Source organism: Prunus mume, linkage group LG3, assembly GCF_029339155.1.
Source record: "Prunus mume cultivar Tortuosa linkage group LG3, ASM2933915v1, whole genome shotgun sequence".
NCBI lineage: Eukaryota > Viridiplantae > Streptophyta > Magnoliopsida > Rosales > Rosaceae > Prunus > Prunus mume.
This window is the reverse complement of record NC_142700.1, coordinates 10,847,084-10,872,427: the sequence shown is the minus strand read 5'-3', so window position 1 is coordinate 10,872,427 and position 25,344 is coordinate 10,847,084. Positions and strand designations below refer to the sequence as shown.

At 36.9% G+C, this 25,344-nt stretch overlaps 3 protein-coding genes across 3 annotated transcripts; 1 reads left to right on the top strand and 2 right to left on the bottom strand.

The window, feature by feature from the left end:
* Nucleotides 1-5,743: 5,743 nt before the first annotated feature.
* LOC103325865 (Di-glucose binding protein with Kinesin motor domain-containing protein) lies at nucleotides 5,744-11,321 on the bottom strand. Its single transcript, XM_008228054.2, is given in 18 exon segments — nucleotides 5,744-6,044; nucleotides 6,046-6,810; nucleotides 6,899-7,024; nucleotides 7,149-7,312; nucleotides 7,513-7,550; nucleotides 7,655-7,870; nucleotides 7,976-8,137; nucleotides 8,574-8,635; nucleotides 8,637-8,860; nucleotides 8,965-9,141; nucleotides 9,230-9,328; nucleotides 9,424-9,523; nucleotides 9,611-9,687; nucleotides 9,766-9,976; nucleotides 10,070-10,467; nucleotides 10,575-10,658; nucleotides 10,875-10,952; nucleotides 11,065-11,321. Coding segments are annotated over 18 exon segments (3,180 nt in total). The 5' UTR covers nucleotides 11,189-11,321; the 3' UTR covers nucleotides 5,744-5,969.
* A 439-nt stretch (nucleotides 11,322-11,760) lies between these two features.
* On the bottom strand, nucleotides 11,761-19,340 carry FUG1 (Translation initiation factor 2, small GTP-binding protein). Its single transcript, XM_008228056.2, has 12 exons — nucleotides 17,089-19,340; nucleotides 16,913-16,945; nucleotides 16,548-16,661; nucleotides 16,230-16,379; nucleotides 15,992-16,090; nucleotides 15,841-15,903; nucleotides 15,526-15,681; nucleotides 15,338-15,403; nucleotides 14,373-14,609; nucleotides 13,458-13,733; nucleotides 13,127-13,315; nucleotides 11,761-12,323 (listed from the first exon to the last, which is right to left on the bottom strand). The coding sequence occupies exons 1-12, from the start codon at nucleotides 18,631-18,633 to the stop codon at nucleotides 12,162-12,164; spliced, it is 3,090 nt and encodes a 1,029-aa protein (XP_008226278.2). The 5' UTR covers nucleotides 18,634-19,340; the 3' UTR covers nucleotides 11,761-12,161.
* Nucleotides 19,341-19,940: 600 nt separating this feature from the next.
* LOC103325867 (heat stress transcription factor A-1b-like) lies at nucleotides 19,941-24,823 on the top strand. Its single transcript, XM_008228057.3, has 3 exons — nucleotides 19,941-20,385; nucleotides 22,806-24,124; nucleotides 24,470-24,823. The coding sequence occupies exons 1-2, from the start codon at nucleotides 20,149-20,151 to the stop codon at nucleotides 24,078-24,080; spliced, it is 1,512 nt and encodes a 503-aa protein (XP_008226279.1). The 5' UTR covers nucleotides 19,941-20,148; the 3' UTR covers nucleotides 24,081-24,124; nucleotides 24,470-24,823.
* The last annotated feature ends 521 nt before the right edge of the window (nucleotides 24,824-25,344 follow it).

Sequence of the window (25,344 nt, the reverse complement as noted above, 5' to 3'; positions counted from 1 at the left end):
TTCATTTACGTGTGCAAAGGTGCAATATGAGTTTAGTGACAAAGTCAACAACTCTGAGAAACAGTTAAAACATTTCTTCTACTTTTCTTTCCTTTTTTTCCACCAGATGTGTTCATTCTCTTTTTTCTCTTCTTTTTTTTCTCCTATGTGTTGTAGGCTGCAGTTTTCCTTTTATTCCCCTTGTGCAAAGCAGTGCAAGCAAAGGATTCCTAATAAGGGTAGGATATTCAATTGGATGGCTAGCTGGGCTATAATTTTTTTTTGGGTGGGTATTTTAAAAGCCAACTGGGATGTAGCCTAGGTTAGCCAAAGCTATGTTCCGTCACTGGCCCAAAGCCTACTGTGATCTCGAAGCTGGATGGGCCCGACCTTAATCGACTCCGAATGGCATGCTCGAGCGCGAGGTGGCTACATTGACATGGTGAGAAGATAATTGAGTTATGATTAAGTAGTTGAATTGAGTGAGAAGGACTAGAGAGAGAGAGAGAGAGAGAGAGAGAGAGAGAGAGAGAGAGAGAGAGAGAGTGTGTGTGTGTGTGTGTGTGTGTGTGTGGGCAGTGCCTAGGGCACCATGAGGACGAAAGGTGGGGGTGGGTGGTGGCTCTTTTGTATGAGACCTTTTTTTTTCCTTAGTTTTATTCAAAATATAATAATTGGATATTAAATCCAGCTGGAAAAAAAAAACTTAAATTGTTTTTTAAAAATGAACATGAGATATTTTGAATGGAAGTATAACAAACTGAGATGGTAGTATAGTACTACTCTATAATTTCTCTACTAGGAGTTCATTCTCTCTCCACTTATTTAGGAGCTATAAATATATATGGAACATGGTAGGAGGTGAGTTTTATCACTTCTTCCCTAAAGTTTATCTAAGAAGGTGGTTTAGAAAGTCCATTGTGGATTAATGAATTGGAATTGGATCAACTAGAAGTCCATTCTCTCTCCTCAGATGTAGGAGCTCCTAGAGGTCTTCCTATTTTAGGAGCTGGATATATAGGGAGTATAGTTAGAGGTGAGTTTTATCATTTCCTCCCTTAGGCCCCTTTTGATTCATGGGAAAGGAGGCTTGGGGATGGGAAATCAATTGATTTCCCATGTTTGGTAAGTCCAGACATGAGAAATCGTTGCCTTGCACATAGGAAATTAGGGGGAAAGTGAAGCCCTTCTCCACCCCCAACCCCACCCCCTTGGGTTTTGTTTTCTCCTCAAGGGAAAGTTTGGAAAAATGAGTCAATATTAAATACATATTTTTCATGACCATATTATCCTTATTAACAATTTAGAATTACAATATAGCATTAAATGCATTTTTTTTTATTTTTTTTAATAATTTGATTCCATATGGGTATAATTGAAAAATTAAACAAACTTTGTTTTACATTCCTACACAAACCAAACATGTGAAAGGAAATAAAGTGGTATTTTTTTATTACTTTCCCAGGATTACCAAACATGGAAAATGCATCTCCATTTCCCATCCCTTGGGAAATGGCATGGGAAGTGATTTATCCTTAAATTCATTATGTGAACCAAACAGGGCTTAAAGTTTATCTAAGGAGGTGGTTTAAGGAGTCCATTGTGGATCAAGGAATTGGAATTGGATCAACTACTCCCCTAGTTAATCCCATACTTCCCCTAACGGATCCATGCATGATTTTGAGTGTAATTGATTACAAATTTTAAGGTGGAACTCACATAATTTTTTATTTTGTGTATTTGATTATGGATTTTAATGCAAGGAAAGTGAGAATTTGAACTCACTTCAATTATGCGTTAATAAACACAGGAGAAGTAGGAATTAGAATAATTTAAACACCCATTCTTGATTAGTACATGTCATTAAAGACTTAAACCACATGGAACAATAAACAAATAGATTTTTTTTTATTTTTTTATTTTTTACATTGGAGGAAAGAAACTTCACTGGGGTTCAATTCTAAGTGCAATGGGGGACGAGAGGGATGTGGTGGGAACCTATTGCCAACAAATAGATTTTTGTAATTAAGTCAATTACACCAAAACCAGCAACCAAGTATACGGACTCGGTTTGGTTTTTGGATGCATCATATCAAAATCAGAAGATTCCAATTCCAATTCGAAAAGTTTCGGAAGGAAGATTATCTTCCAATTCCATTTTGAAAATTTTTGGAATTACATCAATTTCGATATGGAAACAAATTTCGGAACTTAAATGTTTCGATTGGAAAGTAGTTCAAAATTTTAAACATGCCCAACTATTTGAAATGTTAAAATTGGCTCAAAATTGAAAACACATACCCAAAGCCCGGAAAACTATTAATATGCTAGTACTTAGATGTTGTTATAATATTTATGATAAATAAATAAATAAATAAAACTCATCTATGTTTATTTGGTCATTAATTCATATTTAGTTGAACATGGAGTTAGTCATGTAGTCTAAGCTTGAAACTCTAATATATTTTGAAATTCTGAATTTTTAGAATTTTTAGTTACATTCCAATTCCAATCCAATTCTTTTCAGAATTTTCTGATTTTGGAACTTTGGGACGACTATTGATTCTTGGGTTTTTTTTTTTTCAGTAATATCGATAGTCAAAACTATAGGAGAGGGGGATTTATTGCACAGACACACAACTACGATGTCGTGAGGATTCGAACATGAGATCTTTGATCTACAAGTCAATGTCATTTTCTATTGGGTTAGACCCTGTTTGTAGATGTTGATTCTAAGTTAAATTCGGTATTAAATTAGTCTTTTTTAAAGTACACATTAATTATGATATACACTTTCCAATGGAGTACTAGTTCAGCAATGGTAGAGCTGTTGGCATGCATAATATTAGTGGACTGTGGTGCGATTCCTCTATGACATTCTGTGTGTGTGCGCGAATGCTCCGTTCCCCCTTCCTAATTGTAGAAAAAAAAAATTGTGAATATAATTTATAAATTTAATTGGCACCTAATCAAATAATTACCAAAATTTATCACTTGCTAAGTTCCCCTTCATTGTCGTCATCCTTATTTCGTGAACTTGGTTTTGAAGAACGACTTGAAGAACCTTGACTTTCTTTGGAATATTCTTGGACTTGGTTTTGAAGAACCACTTGTTTTTCTTTGAATAGAACATCGGTACTTCTGTCGAAATGTATAACAATTAAATAAAAAACTCATCTTATTAAATAATGATAATCTATATTCCCAGTGGTTTTGACCGAACTATTCTTTTTTTTGTCCAAGATCATTATCTATATATATAAAGCAAAAGGTAGAGAATGGTGAAACATTCAAAATACTATAAAATACCTTGATTAATTCAAACATTAAGAATTGAATTTATTAATTAAATGAGGATAATATGATAAATTCATATTTTTTATATTTTAAAAAAATTAAAATTAAAAACAAAATCAAATAATAGGTCTTACTTTTATGAAACATAATTACCCATGTTATCTTTTCTTAATTCTAAAAATAAAATAAAAAATAAAAAAGAAAACCAATTGGCACATGCATGAGCATGTGTGTATTATTTATCTAAGAACTACCACAAAGAATGGTAACGCTATTTCTGAAATCAAATTCCACTACTTTTTTTAATTAATATATACTAGCCCTTTGGGTTTTCTTTTTATTTTATTTTTAAAATTAAGAAAACATATTATGGGTAGTTATATTCCATAAAAGTAGGACCTATTATCTGATTTTATTTTTATTTTTAATTTTTTTAATATTAAAAAAAGTGAATTTACCATATTATCTTCATTTAATTAATAATTTCAATTCTTAATGTTTACATTAACCAAGGATATTTTCTGGTATTTTGAATGTTTCACCATTCTCTGCCTTTTACTTTATATATGTAGATAGATATACCACTACTTTTGAGCCAATTCGATTAAAGTTAACACTAAAAAAATAGGGCAATGATTTCCCCACTCCTATTTTATCCACTTACACTCCTTTTTTAGTTATAAAAAATGAATGTAAGTTGATAAAATAGGAGAAAAAGAAGTGGGGAAATCACCACTCAAAAAATATATGATCTTCTTGTGAGTGGCACGTTGGAAAACTGCACGGAACCAAAGGCAGATGGATCCAAGGCCCTAAACAAAAAGGCCTATCAAAACTAAGCCCCATCAAAATGGGGGGGTCACGAACCATTTGCGGCTAGTCATACAGGCACAATTCTAAGCTTAAAGACTATAGACAAGCATATATACCCACAAATTAAGCACACCAAAATGCCCACCGGACTGTGTTTGGGCAGCACTAGAAGCATGCCAGAAGCAAAAGCTACGAGCATTCCTCCAATTGAATACTGAATGAGAATTGAAGGTGCAGCTACAAGAACACCTGACACAGTTGCCACCATGAAATGATGAAACACCACGAGGATTGACAAGAAGAAGGAGAAGGCATCAAATAGCAAGAACACTTGGAATGATGCCTCTCCGTACAACACCGCCGTGCCGTCGCTTTTAAGTCCTCCCGGCATGGTGAAAGCTGCGGCAAATGTGACGGTTGCAATAAGCATTGCTACTACTAGATTGGTATCGAATACTTTTGAGGCCTCCTCTGAAGAAGTAGCTTCCAACTTTTCTATATTTTTTCCTATAATGGCTGATGTGGTTGGTGTATCTTTGTGCTTTGGAGATTCCAAATTCATGAAATCATGGGAAATTTGATGTTGGAAAAATGGCACTCCAATGGACTTCCCCAGGTGACTTACAAGTTGAATACGAATGAGATCCTAAAACATAGAAGTAAAACCATGAAACACGGTCAAAGAATAATGCTAGTCACTAGTCACCAAATTTGTTCATCAAAAGTCATTAGGTGATCAAAAAAATTTGTTATGCGTAAGAAAAGAATAAAGATGAGTTGTGATGTACTTTTGATAAATGATCTGGTCTGGTCTTATAATTTTTCCTTTTGATAAATGAGACCCATAACCAAATAACAAATTAGAGAGCAAAAGTACCTTAGATCAATTTATTATGTTGGATTCTATGCTGTTTTTGTTACGTAAAATCAACAAAGAATGTATTTAGGCTACCTTGGTTCTGAGTTCAAATCTTACAAACAGTCGCAGTTGTGGAATCAAAATCAAAACAACCAAGCAACAAAAGTTACCTTGAGCCTTTTTGCTTGTACAAGTTATTGCCGTCAGTGCCGTGTGCAAAGCTGTAACACCATTGATCCCTGGAAAGGACACATTGATGATGGACACTCATTCAAAATAGACTCTCTTGTCTTCTCTACGTATCTTCTAGCCTCTAGTATGCTGCTTATACACTTATTGATATCAAACAGAGAGTACCGAATATGGTTGGATGGGTAGACAATGCAGAAGGGTTTCCATTTTATTTACTTCTTTCTTTATCAATTAAACAATGCCCTGGCATTCTAATAAAGCAAAGCATCCAATGATCTGGTTTTATATTATTTATTTTGATAAATGAGACCCAGAGAAACAAGTAACGAATAGCTGAGCAAAACAAGTATTTTCGATTAATTTATTATTTCGAATATTATGTTGTTTTGTACTGTAAAATCAACAGAGAACAAATTAATAAAAAGGAGGAGAAAGAGGATAATGTTCTACAAAGACTCAATTCTTCATCAATGGAACTTCAGGACATCTTTATCAACAAAACAGTTCCTGGTATTTTAACAAGTTTAGCCACTCTCATTATAACGACAAGAAAACAAAAGAAATATCTATGCACCAAAACTTCTTTTTGTAAAAGAATTTTGATTAAGTGTCACAAGAAAGCGCATACCATTTGACATTTCCAAACTTAATTTGTAATTCTGTACATTAGTAGATGCATCAAGATGATCAAATATAAGAAATAAACAAATAATTAGTATCGTCCAAAATAATCCACCTTTCTATCTCCCTCTCTCTCCCCATGCCTGCAGGCTACAAGAATATAACCTCTATGGTGACCATAGCTGAACAAATTACATATACATCATCTTCAGCTTTTAATTGCAGTTCTCCCTGCTGTACCAATCATATTCCATCCCCTCTCCTTTTCCCTTTGACTATTACTTCTTCTGACCTTCTTTGGTTCCAGCTCTTCTACCATTTCCTAGTAACACTCTGTGTGCCAACCTCCCTCGACTTCCGATCGAGACCCTTACCTTCTCCATCCCTACATTCACACCTTTTCTCATGTGTGGTGGCATTGGAGATTTTATCTGAGTTCTCTTTTGGAGGCTTCGTCTCAGTATGCTGTTTAGCTTCTTGCATCCATTTCTGATTACTTTAGGACTGCTACAAGGTGTCTGTTCAGGCAAGCAGTCAGTCTCAGACACATCTGCATCAACTTTCTTATCAGCATCGTATGCTATTGGTGCCAATGGTAATACATGCGGTGGGGATTGGACACGGTATGGTACACTTGGGAGTGGGATTAGAGAGTTGCGCCTTGGAGCAGAGGTTGCTGGAATCCGCTGAAATATTGGACAAATAGATGCCCTTCCAGTTTTTTTTGGGACAAGAAATTGTTCAGCCATCTCAGGGTTGTTTTCTTTCTCTGTTGGATCAATATGCTTGACAAAACCATCCATTGTATGAAGTGGTACTGGGGGTTTGTTGTTGGTCTTCTCCATTAGTGGTTGAATAGAGTTTACTTGGTCTTTTCCCAATGTAATGGCTGCTAAAGGTCGGTTTGTAAGAGGTGGCCTTGTTAGTGCGGTAGTTTGCTCCTCTTGTTGATGTTTCATTTGCTGCTGGTGCTGCTCAGCTATCTTCATGTCCACATGCTGACGAGCTAGCTTTCTCTCAATTAAAAGTTGTGATTCCAATTCTTTTACCTGCAAAATGAACTAGATTAGTACCTATAATTCTGTTACTTGTATGTATACAAAGCTATAAAAAAAAATTACACTTGCTATATAATACCTTGTCTTGCAGGTTTTTGTTTTTCAGGTCTCTCTCTTTTATCTTCAATTCCAATCCATGGACTGTTTCCTCCATCTTCCGGATCTGTACATCTTTGCTCTTAACATCTAGCTTGGTTTTCTCAAACTAGCAAATAAGATTCGAGATTGTTAGAAATGTAATCGATTAAGCAGTCAACCACAGAATAAAAACAAAACATAAGGTTAAACAAAAATGGGAATCTGCAGTTGCGTCAAGCAAAGAATTGTACCATTTGTTTGTATCTCAAAAGTTCAAAAGTGTCCAGTTGTCTCTTTGCTGGACCCAACTCTATCCCTCTCACTCTACTTGCAAAGTTCAGTGAGCAAAGGGTCTCACTCAAATCGTTTTCATTAGGATTTATCTGAACAAACATGAGTGTCTTCGAGTCTCCTCCTAAAACAAGGAAACATATGCATTAGTTTTACATTTTTGTGTCTGATAAACTAAGATATCTTGGACCAAAAAAAGTATATATAGAAGTTTAATTTCATCTCAAGAAAATGGAGAAAAATAAATGTGAAGTTGGAACATTAAAAAACTCAGTTAGAATTGTTGATTCATCTTTGACTTCTTCTGTGATCCCATTGAAGTACCTAGAGAGTCTTGAAGCAAGTGGGTAAGCTTAGAGTTCCTGCACATAAGCATAATTTAGTAAAAGAAAGTTATAGCTCGATAAGGTGGCCAGTTTGCACATTTAGAGTATTCAAACAAAGGACTAATTGTTACTTATATAACCTGAAAGGTATGTGTGAGCTTTTAGTTGCAAGTGAAGATATGACATCACCAAGGGCCGATAGAGATCTATTTATATTTTGAGTTTCCTTCAGTCGTTCTCCTTGCACTTCTGTCTTTGCTACACGCTCGCTCCCTGCTAGATCCACCAACCAAAGCTTGCTTCTTGTGCATTCGCCATTCAACAAATTCTCCCCCTTCACCATTACACAGTGTATGCTGCATTAAGGAAAAAACCACTCTAACATTTAGCAGTCTATCTTTAGACCACATCCTGTTTGATGAAAATTAAAACAAATTTGACTGTAACCAAGATAAACCGACCAGTGCGATCGGCTGCTATGCTCATTGGCATTGGTTGAGCCAACAGCCCTTGCATTACTGCCAGTTTGCAGAACTTCCCAGACTTCACTCATGTTGTTTACCTGTGCCTCAACCAGTCCTGGAACATGATGTATCCCTTCGCTGACTTGCCTTATTTCAAGCCTACAAAATCATCGCAATACTGTGAGATGCTATAATCTTGAATAATCATAACTTCCCATCCTTCACACTTGTGAAAGACATGTGGAACTGCAAGAGAATCCGACATATTGGTGAATCATCAGAAGTGAAAAAATATCAACAAGGAGGAGCAAAGATGGATATGAAAACTTTACTATGCAGTTCACATTTTGAGAGAATGAATGTTAAGAAATGGTTAAGATGTGGAAAATGAGAGCCTATACTGCTATTCTAAGTGCCAACTAAATGAGTGGAAACTTATGAATATAAAATGTCTAATTATGACAAATGACTTCCCATCTATACATGAAGTTAAAAGAAACCGCAAATCAAGAAATGTACAGTAATATAAGGATGTTTCATCAGATTAAGTTGGAAGGAGAAAAAATAAGAGAGATGGTTTAAGTATCTCTTCAACCTTTTGGAAGCTGCTCCCGGCTGATTCCCTGAAACTAGTAAATCTCGTATTTGTTCATTGTAGAACTTCTAACACACTAACAGATACATCATATCGATATAACTTTTCTCGCTCTCTAATCGTACGAAACAATTCCTCAAGAGTCCTAAAATTGACTCCCCGAGCTTCTTCTGTGCCCTCCATTGTAAAAGTTTTTCCACTTCCAGTCTGCCCATATGCAAAGATGCAGACATTGTACCCATCTAGAACTGAGCTTGCAAATGGAGCTGTGTCTTTGAAAACATCAGCTAAATAGGACAAAGAGGATACATATTACTGTAATGAGCCTTTGTACTTCAAATGATATACAAGACAAACAAAATAAAAAACTCTTATATAACTGTTTACAAACCTTGGTCTGCTTGAGGGCCAAATACAGCATCAAACTTGAAGGTCCTTCTAGTAGCCCCATTTGATTTAATATTGAGCTCACCATCTTTAGCAGATTCAAAATCAATAGCCATTGAAGCTCCTGCTGCAACTTCCTCAGTGTTTAGAGGCCTGCACCTGCAAAAGACCCTTATGTTTCCTACAAGCAAACAAAATAAATGTCACAAACCCACTTCAATCTCATACCCACTTGGACCTCTCTTATTCAAAAATAGCATACTCCTAACCTTTCAACTCTAACACCTTGTTGTAGAGTTCTTTCCGTTCTTTAGCCCCTTCAATAAACTTAGTCTTCAAATCTTTATGCAAATTTACTTGCTGATTTACTATTGGAAAAAAAAATTAAAAAAAAATTAGCAAAAACCAGAAAGAGCAAAACAAATATCGTATCTCTAAATAAAAACACATGGCATGTACTTACAAGTGGACTGAATAGTAGACCTCACTTCATTCATATCTTCAATGCATTTCTTATATGCCAATGCCTCCTCTGATAGCTTGATGTGGTCCATTTTCATAATCTGTCGAATGAAACTTTTTAAAACACTGTAATCATATATAGTGTAATCAAAAGGCACCTTTGTATTTTTATTTTTACAACTTAATACCTTAAGTTTTCTTGTCAAATCTCTCAATGATGAGAACCACCTGCTCTTCTCTTTCACTTGTCCCTCGATGGCAAAAGCTGCAACAGACAAGCATCAATGTACCATGTTTACAGATGGTTCAAATGGTTAACAGGCACAGGACATTATTACCATACCCAAAGATCCAACATGCATAGACTTGCGCATAAGTTCGTTTTGGAGTTCCTTCAGAGACTTCCAAGCTTCTTGGCACTCTTTACTCTTGGATTTGTCTTGCTTTTTAAGCTCCTCCAATGCATTCCTCATCTCTTGTAATTCTTTTTTCTGTTTCTCATACCCTATTAGCAGCTTATGATAGTCTCCTTCAACGTTGGCATTGCCATTATCCTGCAATGACATAATTTGCACAAAATATCAAAGTCTATCCTATTTTTCCATCTGAATAATATTGAACCTGAGAGGGATTACAAGAAGTTTTACTTCAGGTGATTTGCAGTTTTCCATTTGAGAATCGCCACCCAGGAAATCATCTGTGCAACCTCCATTGTTGCTTATATCAGGAAGGGAACCTTCCTTCAACTTGTCCTCAATGGCAGAAGGCGGAAGAAGCTCGAATGAAGCTTCAGGCGACAAATCTTCTTTAAAAGTTTGGCACAATGTGTTTGAGAACTTTACAGTTGGAGTTTTATGGGTATCTGTAACCTGAGACTCGTTGATTCCGTTCTCGAAAGAGAGCTCGATAGAAGAATCCATCTTCTGATGGAATTTACCATCCAAGAACTCAGGGGAATCTCCATAGCTGGTTTGGGGTATATGGGGTGACCCAGAACAGATCACCAAATCAGGAGAGGTAAGTGAAAATCCTACCATGGACCGGCCTGAAATGTATCATAAATAAATCAAAACTCTTGAAAATTTTGAAGTCAAATCCAAGATTTTTGCCCAATCTTTTTTTCACAGAAAAGGAAAGACTAGTCTAATTTACCATCAAGACCGTCATTTGCAACTGGGTCACTGAACTTTGGTGTACTAATGACTTCTGTGCATTGATAAATTTCCACAGAACAATCTACACCCATGAAAAATCAAAAGATCAAATTTATCTTCCACTGTTATGATCTGTCCTAGATTCAAATTGGCTCCATGTTCTTGACTAAATTACAGTTAAAATAGATCCATTACACAAGTAGACATATAATGCAATTCTCCCAATTGGGATTTAGAGAACAAAAATAAAATCTTACTGAGAAACCAAAAAGAACTAAAAGGTTTTTCATGAAATTACCTTCATTTGCATTGGCATAAGAAGAAGAATCAGGATCCACCATTGTCAAGCGTTGCAATTGCGAGCAAAGCGAAGTGTCTGCCAAAGCAGAAGAAGGGTATCAAGAAATTAGAGAAGCCATGAAAATAAAATATTGGGCAGTTGTGTATGCTGAAGAAAATGGAGTTCAGAAGTGGGTTTTCAAACTTACAGTCAGAGTGAGAGTTGGCAGTGGAAAAGGAGCTGTTTTGCTGCGAAGAAACGTCAGTGAGGAGAAGAGGGTCGTGCTCATGCTCGAACAAAGAATGGCATTGCTTATGCTGCTCCTCCTCCATTGATAAAACGACAATTGTACTAAATACACTGTTTTTGAATTCAAGTAATCAAAGACTGTGATGATGACGATGGCAATCTCTTTATTGCGCAAAAGAAAGAGAACCCAAAAAGGAATAAGTGCTTTTGAATCTTCACAGAGAAAGAAAGGCGTTATTTTCGTTGGCGCATTCAATCTCCGTTATTCTTTGGAAGCAACTGACCGTTGGCTTTTTTTCGAATTTTGAAATTTCTTGACCGGGTGCACAAGCCAAATGAGGCTGCCACGTGGTACCTGTTAATCTTTCCTCGCGTGCTGCTGAGTGGCCTTTTTCCCCTTGTATTTGTTTTTGGGCTAAACCAGATAGATTTGTGATTCTTTGATTCTTTGTAATTTGGCTTGATTTCCACTTGTGAATCTTTATCTATGTAATTTGATTTATTTACAATTTAACACTTGAATCTTTATTTTTCTTTTACTGACGTGTCAACATGTGTGGATTTTTAGGCCTTATGGTTCTACTCCACCTGTCGCCCGTCTCCAGCAACGTAGGCCTGGCTCTGCAAATACAGTTACGAATCATTGGACCTGAAATTGAGATCAGATGATGCATCCAGGGCAGAGCATCGTAAAGAATTTTGTAACTTTTTTCTCAAATTTCATGTATCTGTTACAAGTGCTCTCCCCCCAACATTAGAACTATAAGGAACTTGAATGAATGTCCCTCCCCTCTTTACAAAACAAAGCTGAAAGCTACAATGTATAAAATTATATACAGTGTAATAGCATACAACAAAAGGGTACATTCATCTTGCATAGATCATTAGCACCCCACACTCAAAATAAATGCACGTGTGGGGTACTAACCGATGCAAACCTGCTGAGGACTGTCTTGGCACTGATCAGACGACGGTGGTCGTGTGCCGGATTGAGGCCATCATATTTTGCTTCCAACAAAACATGCACATAAGCCAATTCTGTGACTTCGCACCTTTCTACAATTGAATTCCCGCTCCTTCCACTGCAGCCGCCATTGAAGCGGACGCCTCTTCAAGGGTCCGCTTCTTTTGGACTGTGTTGAAGGCCTCAAGAATATCTCCCTCCTCCCAATCGTCATAGTCTTCCACCCCAATTCCACACTCTAGTCCAGTATTTACCTAGCCAAGAGGATAATATACAGCTTATTGCAAACGTAAGACATATTAAAGTAATGCCACTACCAAAAGAATCCTGAACACGTGATCACCACAAAAGCTTGATGTCAATTTAAATGAATGCCAAAAACAAAAACAAAAATAATAATAAAGCGAAATCCTTTGTCAAAGTTGAAGATTGACATTGAAACATTAATTGTTCCAGAAATCAGATTAGAGGCATATATCTACACACAAAAGCTTCTATCATACTTTCAGTGAAAATAAATCTTGCTACGCCTAACTGCAGTGTAGAAACTGAATAGTCAGTATGTAAATTGATCAAAATTAATATTTAGTGTTTGTGAACTCAGCCCTTCATCCCACAGTGGAAAGGCACACGCACCTACAACTTCTTTGTCATGTATTATTACCACCATTGCTATCCCATTGTAATCAGCTCCCAGAAGATAAAGATATTTCATAAAATCGGGCCAAAGGAACAAGATTTTTCATGGAAACCAATTTAAGAACTAAGTCATGGTATAATCTTTCTCCTATTCCTCCAGGGCAAGCAGATGCACACACCCAAGCATGTATGTATATCTAAGAATTCCGACCCAAAGAAGATGTAGGCATGAATGTATTCAGCGGTATGTGAGGTTACTAGGAAAAAAATTGCAGTCCAACGAATAAACACATCATTCAGATATTTTAAACAAGTATACCTAAGTAATACTTCTCATGCACTAGGTTGCTTCCCTTTTTTCATTTTCTATGAATTCTACAAAATGGCCAATAGAATTATGCAGGCTATAAAATAATACCTCTTTCACAATTTCCTTAACCCGTTTCAACGAATCAAGAAGGCCAACATGCACTACTTTTCCCCTCCGAATGACCTGAACACCACAGCCTTTAACAACTTTTCCCTCATTTATCATGCATCCAGCAACACGACCACTACCACTGCTGAATACGGCCCGGACTTCTGCTGAGCCAATTGTCACTTGTTCCTATCAATACACAAGTAACAATGTCAACTGCAAATCTTTCAGTCTAGAAAATTTCAACAATGTTAAAGCATAAGCAGCATATGCCCCTAAAAGTCAATGCCTTAAAAACCTAAAGAGATCTAGTGCTTAAGTTCACTGATACCTCAACAGGCTCTAGGAGTCCTTCCATTGCATTTCGTACATCATCAATAAGTTCATAGATAACTCTATAAAGGCGGATCTCGACACCTTTGTTTTCTCCATAGCTTTTCACAGAACCCGGTACTTTGACATTGAATCCAAAAATGATGGCTTTGCTGGCAGCAGCAAGATCAACATCACTGGTGCTTACATCACCTGTTGCTTCCAAGAGAAACTTCAAGGTGACATTATCTTGTGGGAGCACCTGCAGGGCTTGTCTGACAGCCTCAATAGATCCCTAGACATGACAATAATCATGATATAATTCAGTACAGTTCAAATAAAGACTAATTATCTATGAAACTTGAAATTGGTTAGACACTTCTTGAAGGGCCAGTTACCAAACTATATATTGACTGGTGAAAATTAGAAGAACAGATTAAGATTTTGATCAATTGTGCACTTCTTAAGGGGCCAGTTGCAAAACTAAATTATTCCCATCTTATAGCGAAAATAAAGCCTGTAATGGACATCTGAAAATAATTCAATCTTGCTGTTGTTATTCATTTCATCCATGATGTCTAATTACCATTCCACATGCATACAACTTCATTGAGCATGCCAACTGTCTAACCGGCTTATATTCCAAAAAAAATTCTCCGCTTTTCCAACCACAAATTAAGCTGTTTTTCTTATACTTTTAAAACCCAATAACATAACTAGTCCAAACTTTTAATCAATATTGTGAATGATAGTCCTTTCTGCGTATAAATAGGTAGGTTGTGCCTTGTCAGGTTCCACACTATGGTTTATTCTGATAATTGTATTTTTTTTCTTTAATCAGTCTAAATTAAAATAAAAACTCAACTCATCAGTTGTTAAACTCAAGGTTGCAACATGAAAAACAACATACTTTACAACCGATGAATATGCATACCTGAAGATCAACCTTCAGAATAATATTTAGCTGGTGCAAGTCTAATCCAGACAGCTTTCCTGATGAGACTGCAGATGCTAAGGAAGAAAGAGTAACCCTGCCGTCACCAGCCTTAGCTGATATACGTTCATTTCGCAATGACTCAGCACGTGACTCTGCCTTTTCGCGTGCAACATCAAGGGAGCCAACAACATCAAATTCATCACCAGCAACAGGAACATTATTTAATCCAAGAACCTACAAGTAGACACAGAAATTGCTATTCAGGCATTGAAACAAGAATCATGCGACACACTTGAATACATATCACATAAAAATAAAGAAGAAACTAAAAACAAAAACATCCTTGAAAAAGGGCACTCGTGTAAGCAACTTATAGACAGTGAAATAAAATGGCTGCTCATAGAAGCTTTAGAGAAGAATATATAGTTTTCTACTATTAACCACCATAGAAAGCAGTGCTACAACAAATGTGTTTTCAGTTATGTTGAAAAATTTAGCAATCAGAGGAAGCTGTGCCATTTATCTTCCCAACTGTAATTGCTTATAGTAATCATAATGTCAACAAAATGGAAGCAGAGGAATAATGAAGCTAATACAAATACTTGCATGTCAACGGCGATAAAGAATTACACAGCATCTGGAAATCCAAACTTACCACTACATTTTCATCTTTTTAATAAATAAAAAGAACCCCAGTTATACTTAATAATGTATTGTACTTACAAAGCTCACTTAAATTGCAACACAAACCCGCAAAATTTTGAAACTGTCAGCTTCTATTTCTCCAATTAGAACCCTACAATGAATTTCTACTAATATCCGACAAGCCCTACAAACATTCAGACATTTGGATTTACTTATGATCCACTATAACTTTTGAATTAAGTCACTGCTTAAAACAACAGAGAAAGAATGAAAGACAGTTTAAAACAAAATAATAAAAGAATATATGAACGACAAACCTGAACAGGCATAGAGGGTCCAGCTTCATCGACACGATTTCCACCATCATCAAATAAAGCCCGCACCTGACCATGGTAATAATAAAATGTGCCTCATGTTAGTCAAAATGTTGACCATTTGAGCCGCATAAAAAGTGGATTAGATCTAAGCAAATGGGCTCAGAGTTCAAAAATTGTTATCCACCAACCTTTCCAAAGGCTCCTCCACAAACTATTATGTCCCCCCGTCTAAGGGTTCCATTTTGCACGATAAGTGTAACTAAAGGTCCTTTAGATTTATGAAGACCGGCCTCAATGACTGTGCCTTTCGCACTTCTATGAGGATTAGCCTTTAAATCTTGCAACTACAAAAATCATACAAAAGGTTAGGAAAAATAAATTCATCCACCAGAATACTTTCCAAAAAACAAATTCAGACAACCAAGATAGCTAGAAAAAAAAAATATATTATTGCAACAGTATATCAAAGCTAATGCGTAAACATCCATTCACATCTGCCTTACCTCTGCAACTAGCATAACAGTTTCCAAAAGCTCATCTATATTCTTCCCTTTAAGAGCACTAATCTGTTTAAACCCACAGAAGGAAGCGCTCAGAAAGAGTATAAGGCATAACAAAATATATAAGTACAATTCTTCTAAATGAAATAACAACCTGGACCATTGGAACATCACCACCCCAGTCCTCTGGCATTAGACCAATAGAAGAAAGCTCTTGCATGACTCGATCTGGATTAGCTCCATCCTTGTCTATCTGGTACCATTAGAATGAATAGAATTGAGATTCAACAAATCATGATGCCATAAGCAACGCAAGCAAAGCAGCTATTCTTCCTTATTTTTTATCCAAACAAATGGTCAAAAGAAAAAAAGTGCCACTATGCTTGGCATACCTTATTTATAGCTATTACTATTGGCACGCCAGCAGCTTTAGCATGAGCTATGGCCTCTTTTGTTTGAGGGCGGATTCCATCATCGGCAGCCACTACAATTATAGCAATGTCTGTCACCCTTGCTCCACGAGCTCTCATTGCTCCAAATGCCTACAGGATCGGATATAATAGATATCATCTAAAGGGAAAAAAAAAGTACAAGCAAGTTACAGAAACCAAAAATCATCCAGAAAAATAAAGATAAAATCATGTGGTTATACGGAGGGGGAGAGGGAGAGAGAGAGAGATTTCCAAGTGTTTACTGGAGAGTGATTGTACCTCATGCCCAGGAGTATCAAGGAAAACACATGATTGCACCTTTCCATCAATTGGTACAAGCACCTTATATGCCCCAATTCCTTGTGTAATTCCACCAGCCTCTGAGGCAGCAACCTGTGAATGTATAATTATATACCAGTCAGGTATCAGTTAAATTACTTTATGCTAGCACCAATTCCACAATGCTCCAAAGTTTATTAAACCAATAACATATTTTATGTAAACAATCAATATGTTATAACCAAACTACTGAAATAAAGTGTTTAAGTTTTACCAAAAATAACAAAACCATAAAATCCGATACCACTAAGGTCATTGCAAAATAAACTGATGGGAGAAATTAGACTGTTCAGCGCTATGTTTACCTTGCTCTTCCGGATATAGTCCAACAGGGTTGTCTGGCAAGTGACAAACACAAAAGTATTAGAAATACTGGAATGTAAACTTAAAAATTTAAAAATACAATACACAAGAGGAACTACTCAAGAAAACAAGATGCAAAAGAACTGACTAGCAAATAAAACACATGAACATCATTTACCTTGCCATGATCCACATGACCCATTATAGTAAGGACAGGAGGCCTGTCTTCTAGTTTGTCTAGGTCATCTTCATCAAGTATTTCCTTCTTTTTTGCCATTTCTTCCACCTTTACAGGATCAGCATCTATAACTTCCACGTCATGCTCTTTACAAATCATCTTTACCATATCTTTGTCCAGAGTTTGAACCCCATCAGGCTTAATTCCCTTTGCGTACAGAGATCCAAGAATTTGGGATTCATTAATGGCCAAATAGTACGCTAAATCATCTATCAGCATACCATCCTCACCAACCTCTAGAATTTCTACTTTAACAGGGGCTGCCTCTTTGGCAGCCTGGAGTCTCGCTGCCTTCCTGCTTGCTTTACTCCACTTCCTCCCTTTCCTAGCTGCTCCAGGAATAGAGACATTGAGTTCCGAGGCCTCTTCATCCGGAATCTCGTCATCAACCTTCCGCCTCCGCCCACCTGGATCATTTTTCTTTCGATACCCATCTTTGAACCTTCCAGGGGGAGGGCCCTTTCCTGGTTTTGAAGGAGCTAAAACTGCTTGAGAAATCACAGAATCAACTGCTGGCTTCTTGGAAGCAAATTTGTCAATCAAAATTGGCTTCCGTTCTTTAGTTTGTGTGGAAGAATCAGTTTCATCAATCCCTGACGATTTTGGAGCCGCCCCCACATCCTTCAAGACAACTGGTTTCTTTACTGTGGGCGGAGGAGCTGCAGAAGGCTTTGCTTGTAATTTTGGTTGGGGTCTCAAAGGGGGTTGAGGGGGTCTCAAAGAAGCATGGGGTTGAGCCTCTGCTTTTAACCCTCCCCCTGTTTTTAGTTCCTCTTTTGGGATTGTATTATTAAGTTTAGGTGATTCCTTTACAACCTTCTGCACAGTTGACACTGTGTCTCCTTTACGCCACACACTCTTCAAAGTTTTAGACTTACTACTTGTCTCCGAGTTCACCGGTTTAGCATTCTGCAAATTAGTACTTGCGTTAGATGGTGCAGGTTTATTTACAGAGCTACTATCTTTCTTAGTACCAAATTCACCAGCTCTTGAAGTTTCTAACTTTTCAGCCTTCTCCAGAACCTCTCCAAGCGACTCAATCACCTTATTCCTGTCTTCTTCTCCTTCTTCTTCATCCGAATCCCCACTAATCCTTGAGGGGTCCCAATCAGCTGCATCAATACCTACAAGGGGTTCATTATTGGACCCTCCTGAGGACTTCAATACTGGCTTTGGGGAAGGCTTAAGTACAAAATCAGCATTGGCATTAGAAACATCTGTACTTCCTATATAGTTGTTAGAATCAAGGGACACCTCATTGCCTTGCTTGGCAACAAAATCAGTAGTTGTGACCGAACATTTACACACAGATAACCTTACACAATGCCATCTCCTGCTACCCTTTAAACTTGCCTTAGACAAAGAAACTTTTCTAACAAGTGAGCGGGACCTTTCAGACGAACCCAAAAGTGTGACACTTCCCAAACTAACAAGGGAAGCCACAGAAGCCATTGTTCCCTGCATGCTTCCTACTAAAATTAGCATGGAGACCCCACAACACAACCACCCATATATATATTCTAAGCTCTCATCCTAAACTCTCCAGAGTTCCAGACAAAATGTGAACTTGCATGTCAATTAGTATAACATGAAGCAAAATTCAAGCTACCCAATACTGGAATTCCAGAAGCAACAATAATATTATTGTTCCCAGCAGAAAAAAAAAACACAAAGAAATGGAACCCCAAATCCGAAATTCAATACTTTCCAGAGAAAGAGAACACCTTTACCTCTCTCCAAGAACTGTGACTGGAATTCCAACACTTGGGTGTTGTTGAGTTGAGAACTTGAGAGAGAAAAAGAGACAGAGAGAGTGAGTATGTAAACAGGAAGTTGGAAGGAGGTTGTGGTTGGGGAAGGTAGGGGATAATAAGGTGGAGGTGGAAAAAAGGAATGAAATTTGAAGAATATATGTGGCTGTTTCTTTACCTATCAAAATCTATATGCGATAAGGCAAAGCTTTGACGGGTTTTCTAATTTCTTCCTGCGAAAATATATTTATGGGCTTTTTATAGTTTTGCAGTTTTGATGGTAAGCATCGTATCAAGGTCGAGAAGACTGTGAGTGCCAATTGGGTTGGGTCGGTTGGGATTTTGGCAACTTCCTAAACGCCGCTGGAATTTATGTAGCAGACCATACCCCAGAGTCCTTTCTTCTTTTTCTTTTCCTCTTTTTTTCCCCTATTATTTCATGACATTTTTCTGTTTTCCTGATTTTACAAAACAAAAAATAGAATCTCAATTTTACAAATATTTGGAATTAATGAACATATCTTGCGATGCCTTTATTTGGAAAGAGTATAATTTATATAGTAAAGGGAGGAGAAGTAAAGGTTCCAACTTAAAGTTTGATTTCAAGTGCATATCACCATTATGTCCTTGTATCATATTCTAACCATTACAAACATTGATGAAAGGGGATGATTTCAGTAGAAAAATCTAATCCATTCTAACAAATTTTAAAAGTCAAAATTTATGTCAAGGGACTTGTAGCTAAAATGATTTGTAACCCCCGCATCGGAGGTTCCAGCTTTGATTCATCCCTCTCTTAATATTGCTCATATTTATAAATAAAAAAAATCAAAATGTATGGCTATAAAATTCCCCCAACAAAATTACTTTCTTTTTCAAGACTCCAAGTTCCAACTCTGTATAAAATAAAATTAAAAAGAAAAAAGGAAAAAATTATCTATCATCTCTCACCTTCCAAAATTCCAAATTTACCGCAGAGCGCCAACGCATACGCATAGCAAACTGTTTAAATTTAAAGGTGTAAATCCGCTCATTATTTGTGTACTTAATTGGACTTGTGCTGTTGTCATGTGTTGCGTCAAGACTTGCCGCGAGTCGTTCAACTTCACTTTGTATCTCCCCATCCCCGTCATTTCCTTCTGACTCGTCATCATCCCCTCCCCTGCAATCTAGGGCTTCTTCCTTCTCTCTCTCTTTCTCTCTCTGATTCCCCATTTTCTCAAACACTGATACAAAGCGGCAAGTAAACATGGAAGGAGTCGAAGACGCGGCGACAATGATCAACTTGGCCAACACTCCTCCTCCGCCCTTTCTGAACAAAACCTACGACATGGTGGACGACCCGTCCACCAACGCCGTCGTTTCCTGGAGCGACGGCAACAACAGCTTCGTCGTTTGGAACGTGCCCGAGTTCTCCAGGGACCTCCTGCCCAAGTATTTCAAGCACAACAACTTCTCTAGCTTCGTCAGGCAGCTGAATACTTATGTGGGTATTTCTTCCCTTTTCCCAATTTCGATTCTTCTGCTTTTTTCTTTGTTCTTTGTTTCTGCATTTTATTGTGGGTTTTGGAGGTTTAGATAGAAACAAGAAGATGGTTTACGCGGTACTTCCGTTTAGAACTGTGAAATTTGGAGTAGTTACGCAAGACCAATGTTCAATTAGGTTTGATCATTGTTCTTTTGGTAAAGGTTTATAGAATTGGAGGTTGTAAATAGATAAACCATGAAGATAGATTCTGTTTGTGTGGATTTTATATCACAAGATTTTAGCCATTGTTGTTGAATTGGATTCGTGGTCATTCAGTGGGTTCCTTCAGGGCTATGTGGTCACTGTATCATGTAATCAAGTGGATAAATTTCAATTTGTTTTGTTTTGTTCGGAACTTGTAAAAAACCTAGCCCGAAAAAAAAAAAGACAGTAAAAGATCAGAAGTACTTTGAGATTTATAATCGGAGCCTAAACCCTAATAGTTATGTGCAAATTGTCTCATTTAACGTGCTTCTTTGACAAGTTTGTTCCTATGATTCATTCTTATCTTTACGGATTAATTATACAATTAATTTTTTTTTCTTCATAGTAAGACCGTAGGGTTGTTTTATTGTAAAGAAACCATTTTGTATAAAGTGGAACATAAAAGTTCCTTAGGCATTTGCTGATATCCCAGAAAATTTCAAATGATTGGCATGTTTAGCTTTCTGTAGCCTCTAAATTCCCATCTTATTCAGATGAAGACAGTTCTTTAAAACTTGGTGACACTGACAGGCAACTTGGTCTTATAAGCTCAGTAGTTTGATCTTTTTACATGTCAACGTAGTTAGTGATTGAAAGTGTGATGTGTTGAAAATGTTTCGCACTACAAGGGCGATGTAGTTATATGGCATAATCCAAAATGTAGTAATTCATGTTGTCTCAACTCTTACAGATGACAGGTATCAAGTAGTGATCTAGTTTTGGTAAATACTTATTGGCATTGTTAATAGAAACTAGCGGGATGTAAAATGAATGGGTATGTACACCTGAGGTTTGTTCCTTTCCCCTTCTCTTACTTCCAGATATTATAAGTTAGGAATACTTCTTTCTTCCTTTTCAATTCATACATTCCCACCAGGAGTTAGTGTTTTAGAAGATACATGAAATCAGTTTCTTTTTTTTTCTTTTTTAAGTTTTGTTTAGTAAGACAAGAAAGGTGAAGTTAAGCATTTTTTTTTTTTGGCAGTTGCATTATCCATGTGTTTGGATATGACACTTTTGTTAGTTTTTGTCTTATTTGTTTAATATCATATTATTTGGAACTTTTAATAGGGTTATAAATTTAAACCATAGAAGGACGATCGCAAATGACTATACTTCTGCATATATGTATATAATATGCATACATACACAAACCTGGGTGTGTGTATCCGACATAATCTGGTGAGTGGTTCAAGCAGTTTCCTACGCACCAGTTAACAAGAAAAATCCATGTTCACCGACCAATAAATCAAAATCAAATAGCTAGCATGCATGTCAAAGAAAAGTGCTTTGTCATAATTTGAACATCAGTCGTTGGATTTTGATCCTATGACTGGTGAGCATGAATTCTTTGCTCACTGGTAATATGAGATCAAAATTGCATATATACGATATTTGTATTTATCTATATCTATATATGTATGTATTTTTGTACATGGATGTGTTTTTGTGTATATGGAATTACTCTAATAAGGTGTCTGTCCTTAAACGAGAACTTGTTTCTTGGTTGTTAAATCAGATTTGAACAGTTGAGATGTATCACCTCTTAGTTGTTTAGGGATCTGCCATTTTCAACCTCTAGTAAGACTGGCAAGCTGTAGTGGGTTAATATCGATAAATGGCTATTGTATCATTATTTTGTTGTTTCTAATGCGGACATCTTTTTCACTATGTTGTAATTTATTGTTATGATTTAATTATTGCAACAGTCCCTGAACTTATATCCAAGTTCCACTTTAGTCCCTTGATTCAGTTTTTAAATTTTGTGGTGCCTGGGTACAAGTTCAGTGACCATTGCAATAATATTGTTTATTCAGCAATAAAATTGTCTCCTAATATCTGAGAAACAAGCCTTTTATCATCAGCAATTGCAATTCGCAGAAAGTAGAAGTTTTACTTGTGTTGGTTATTGGAAATAAATAAAGAAATGATAAAGAGTGGAAAAGGAGGCAAAAGCTAATAAGTTCCTTTGCAGCATTTGGCTGTTGGAGGGTTGATACTGCAATTATGCCTATGAATGGTGCTTGTTATCTGAGGCTGGATTATGAGACGAGAGATTCTGGCTCTTTGTCCTATGCTCCAAAAAAAAAAAAAGTTTAAGATGTATGCGTAACTTTTGACTTATATTTTCATTATATAATTTTAGTATTTATGGTGTTGCATTCAATTTGCAGGGTTTTAGAAAGGTTGATCCAGACCGATGGGAATTTGCAAATGAAGGGTTTCTAAGAGGCCAGAAACACCTTTTGAAGACTGTCAGCAGGCGGAAACCAGCTCATGCACAGAGTCATCAACAAGCACCACCTCAAGTGCAGAGCTCTCAGGTTGGGGCATGTGTTGAGGTGGGAAATCTTGGGCTGGAGGAAGAGGTCGAAAGACTTAAAAATGACAAGAACAGTCTTATGCAGGAACTTGTTAGATTGAGGCAGAAACAGCAAGCAACAGATAATCAGTTACATAATGTTGGACAACGTGTGCAGGGAATGGAGCAGCGGCAGCAGCAAATGATGTCATTTCTTGCAAAGGCTATGCATAGTCCTGGATTTTTATCCCAGCTTGTACAGCATCAAAATGAAAACAACAGGCGAATCACTGGAAGCAATAAGAAAAGGAGACTCCCAAGGCAAGAAGATGAAATTTTGGTTGGGAAGCTTAGCACCAAATCTCTCGATGGACAAATGGTGAAGTACCAACCTTCAATGAATGAAGCAGCAAAAGCAATGCTGCGGCAGATCTTGAAGATGAATACATCTCCTAGGCTGGAACCGTCAATCAATCCTGATGCTTTCCTGATTGACAATGTTCCTTCTTCTGATGCATTAGAAAGCGGTGACACCTCTAACCGGATTTTGGGCGTGACCTTTTCAGAGGTTCCACCAACTTCTGTGGAGTGTTATATGCCTGAAGAAGAGTCTGGATTTCCCGACAGTTGTCATTCTACAACCATTTCTGAGATCCAGTATTCTCCTTATGCGGTTACCAATTGTGTTAAAGCAGCTCAAGTTTTGGAAGAGAACATGCATAATTTTCAAGAAGATGCAGTTATGCCTGAGTCAACGCAAATGCAAGGTGGTGTTCCAGAAAGCACTGTAGAAATCCCCAACGCAAACTTCATGAGCTCTGAGACTGGGAATGCAGAGTACATGGATATGTCTGCGGTTTTGGATGGGACCCTGCCTACAGAAACTGATGCCTTTTCTCCTGAGCCTGATGTAGATGCTTTGCTGGGCTCTAACCTTCCGGGAATTACTGATATCTTCTGGGAACAATTTCTTCCAGCGAGCCCTCTGACTGGTGACGTAGATGAAATTAATTTGAGTTCCACTGATGGGGGGACCACGGATCAAGAGTTGAAGTTGGCGGAGGAGAATGGATGGGACAAAACTCAACATATGAATCATATTACTGAACAAATGGAGCTTCTTGCACCAGGGAGCAGAATTGGTTGACCTTGTCTTTCCAATTGTATATACATGTTTCTTGCTATCAAGAGGTAAATTCATAATCCACCTTTTACCATTAGAAGAATGTGAATAGTCACCCTCCCTCAATTTTAACTGTATGAAAAGGATTAAAGGATCTGTAGCCTTGAATGGATAAGTTTTGGCCTTGGTACTTTTCTCTTTACCCTTGCACCAAATGCTTGTAATAATAATTATGTTACTTACTCCATTTTACACAGCAATATTGCATTTCAATTTTTTTTACCTGTAAACATTTATTACCTTTCCGTCCTAAATTCTTTAACCCTGGAAATCCCGAACTGTTAGCAATTCAATTAGGCAGGCATATTATTATTCAGTTTCCAATTTTGCAAATTTCTATGTTTCTTGCACAGGTTGATGTTGCGCCCTGATGAGCAGGCAAAGCTCTTCTTCAAAGACTAATAATGACCTGCTAGGATTCAAGTTTAAGAAACTCTTATACTCATGTAATCTGGCTTAGCGATATGGTTTGATGCATTTTCGTCCAAGACCTTTTTGCTGGTATATGGTGAAGTCTATTGTGACTATGATGTAGGCAAATCCTGTTTTGGATCGGAAAGTAAATAGGGAGGGTGGTTCTTTCTAAATATGTTGCGCCCCTTACGAGGTGGGTTTATAATATGCACAAAACTTGAGCAGGTGCCTTATGAAATCTTATTCATAGGAGAGTATTCCAACAGATATTTTGGTATCAGATTCATGCAAAACCATGACATCTTTTAATATTAACTAGGATGATATAGGAATTGCCAGCTGGATCTAGCTAGCACAATGTCCCAGGTTCGAATCCCATGGTATCTTAGTTGTATGTGAGAAATCTCTCTGCCTTATAGTTTAGACTATCGCTTGTACTAAAAAAAAAAATTTGATATAAGAATTAGCTTATCATCTCACCGCGCTTGCATAGCAGATTATACTAACTATGAAAATAAACAAATAAATAAAATAAAGATGGTACAAAGCTACAAGCTCCTTGCAACTCACTCATACTTTTTTTTTAAAAAAAAATTAAAAAAAAACGACTCCATGATAGAAATGTAAACAATTTGGGTCCACATAAACATGATTTGTGGCCTAATCTAAAATAATATGTTTAATTCAACTAATGTTATCAAATGAGGAGTTCAAATTAGAATTTAATCCATTTTTTAAAATACAATCCAAATTTTTCTATAACCTTTTTTTTTTTTTAGAAAAGGCGATAGTAATTTTTCTATAACTTAATGGC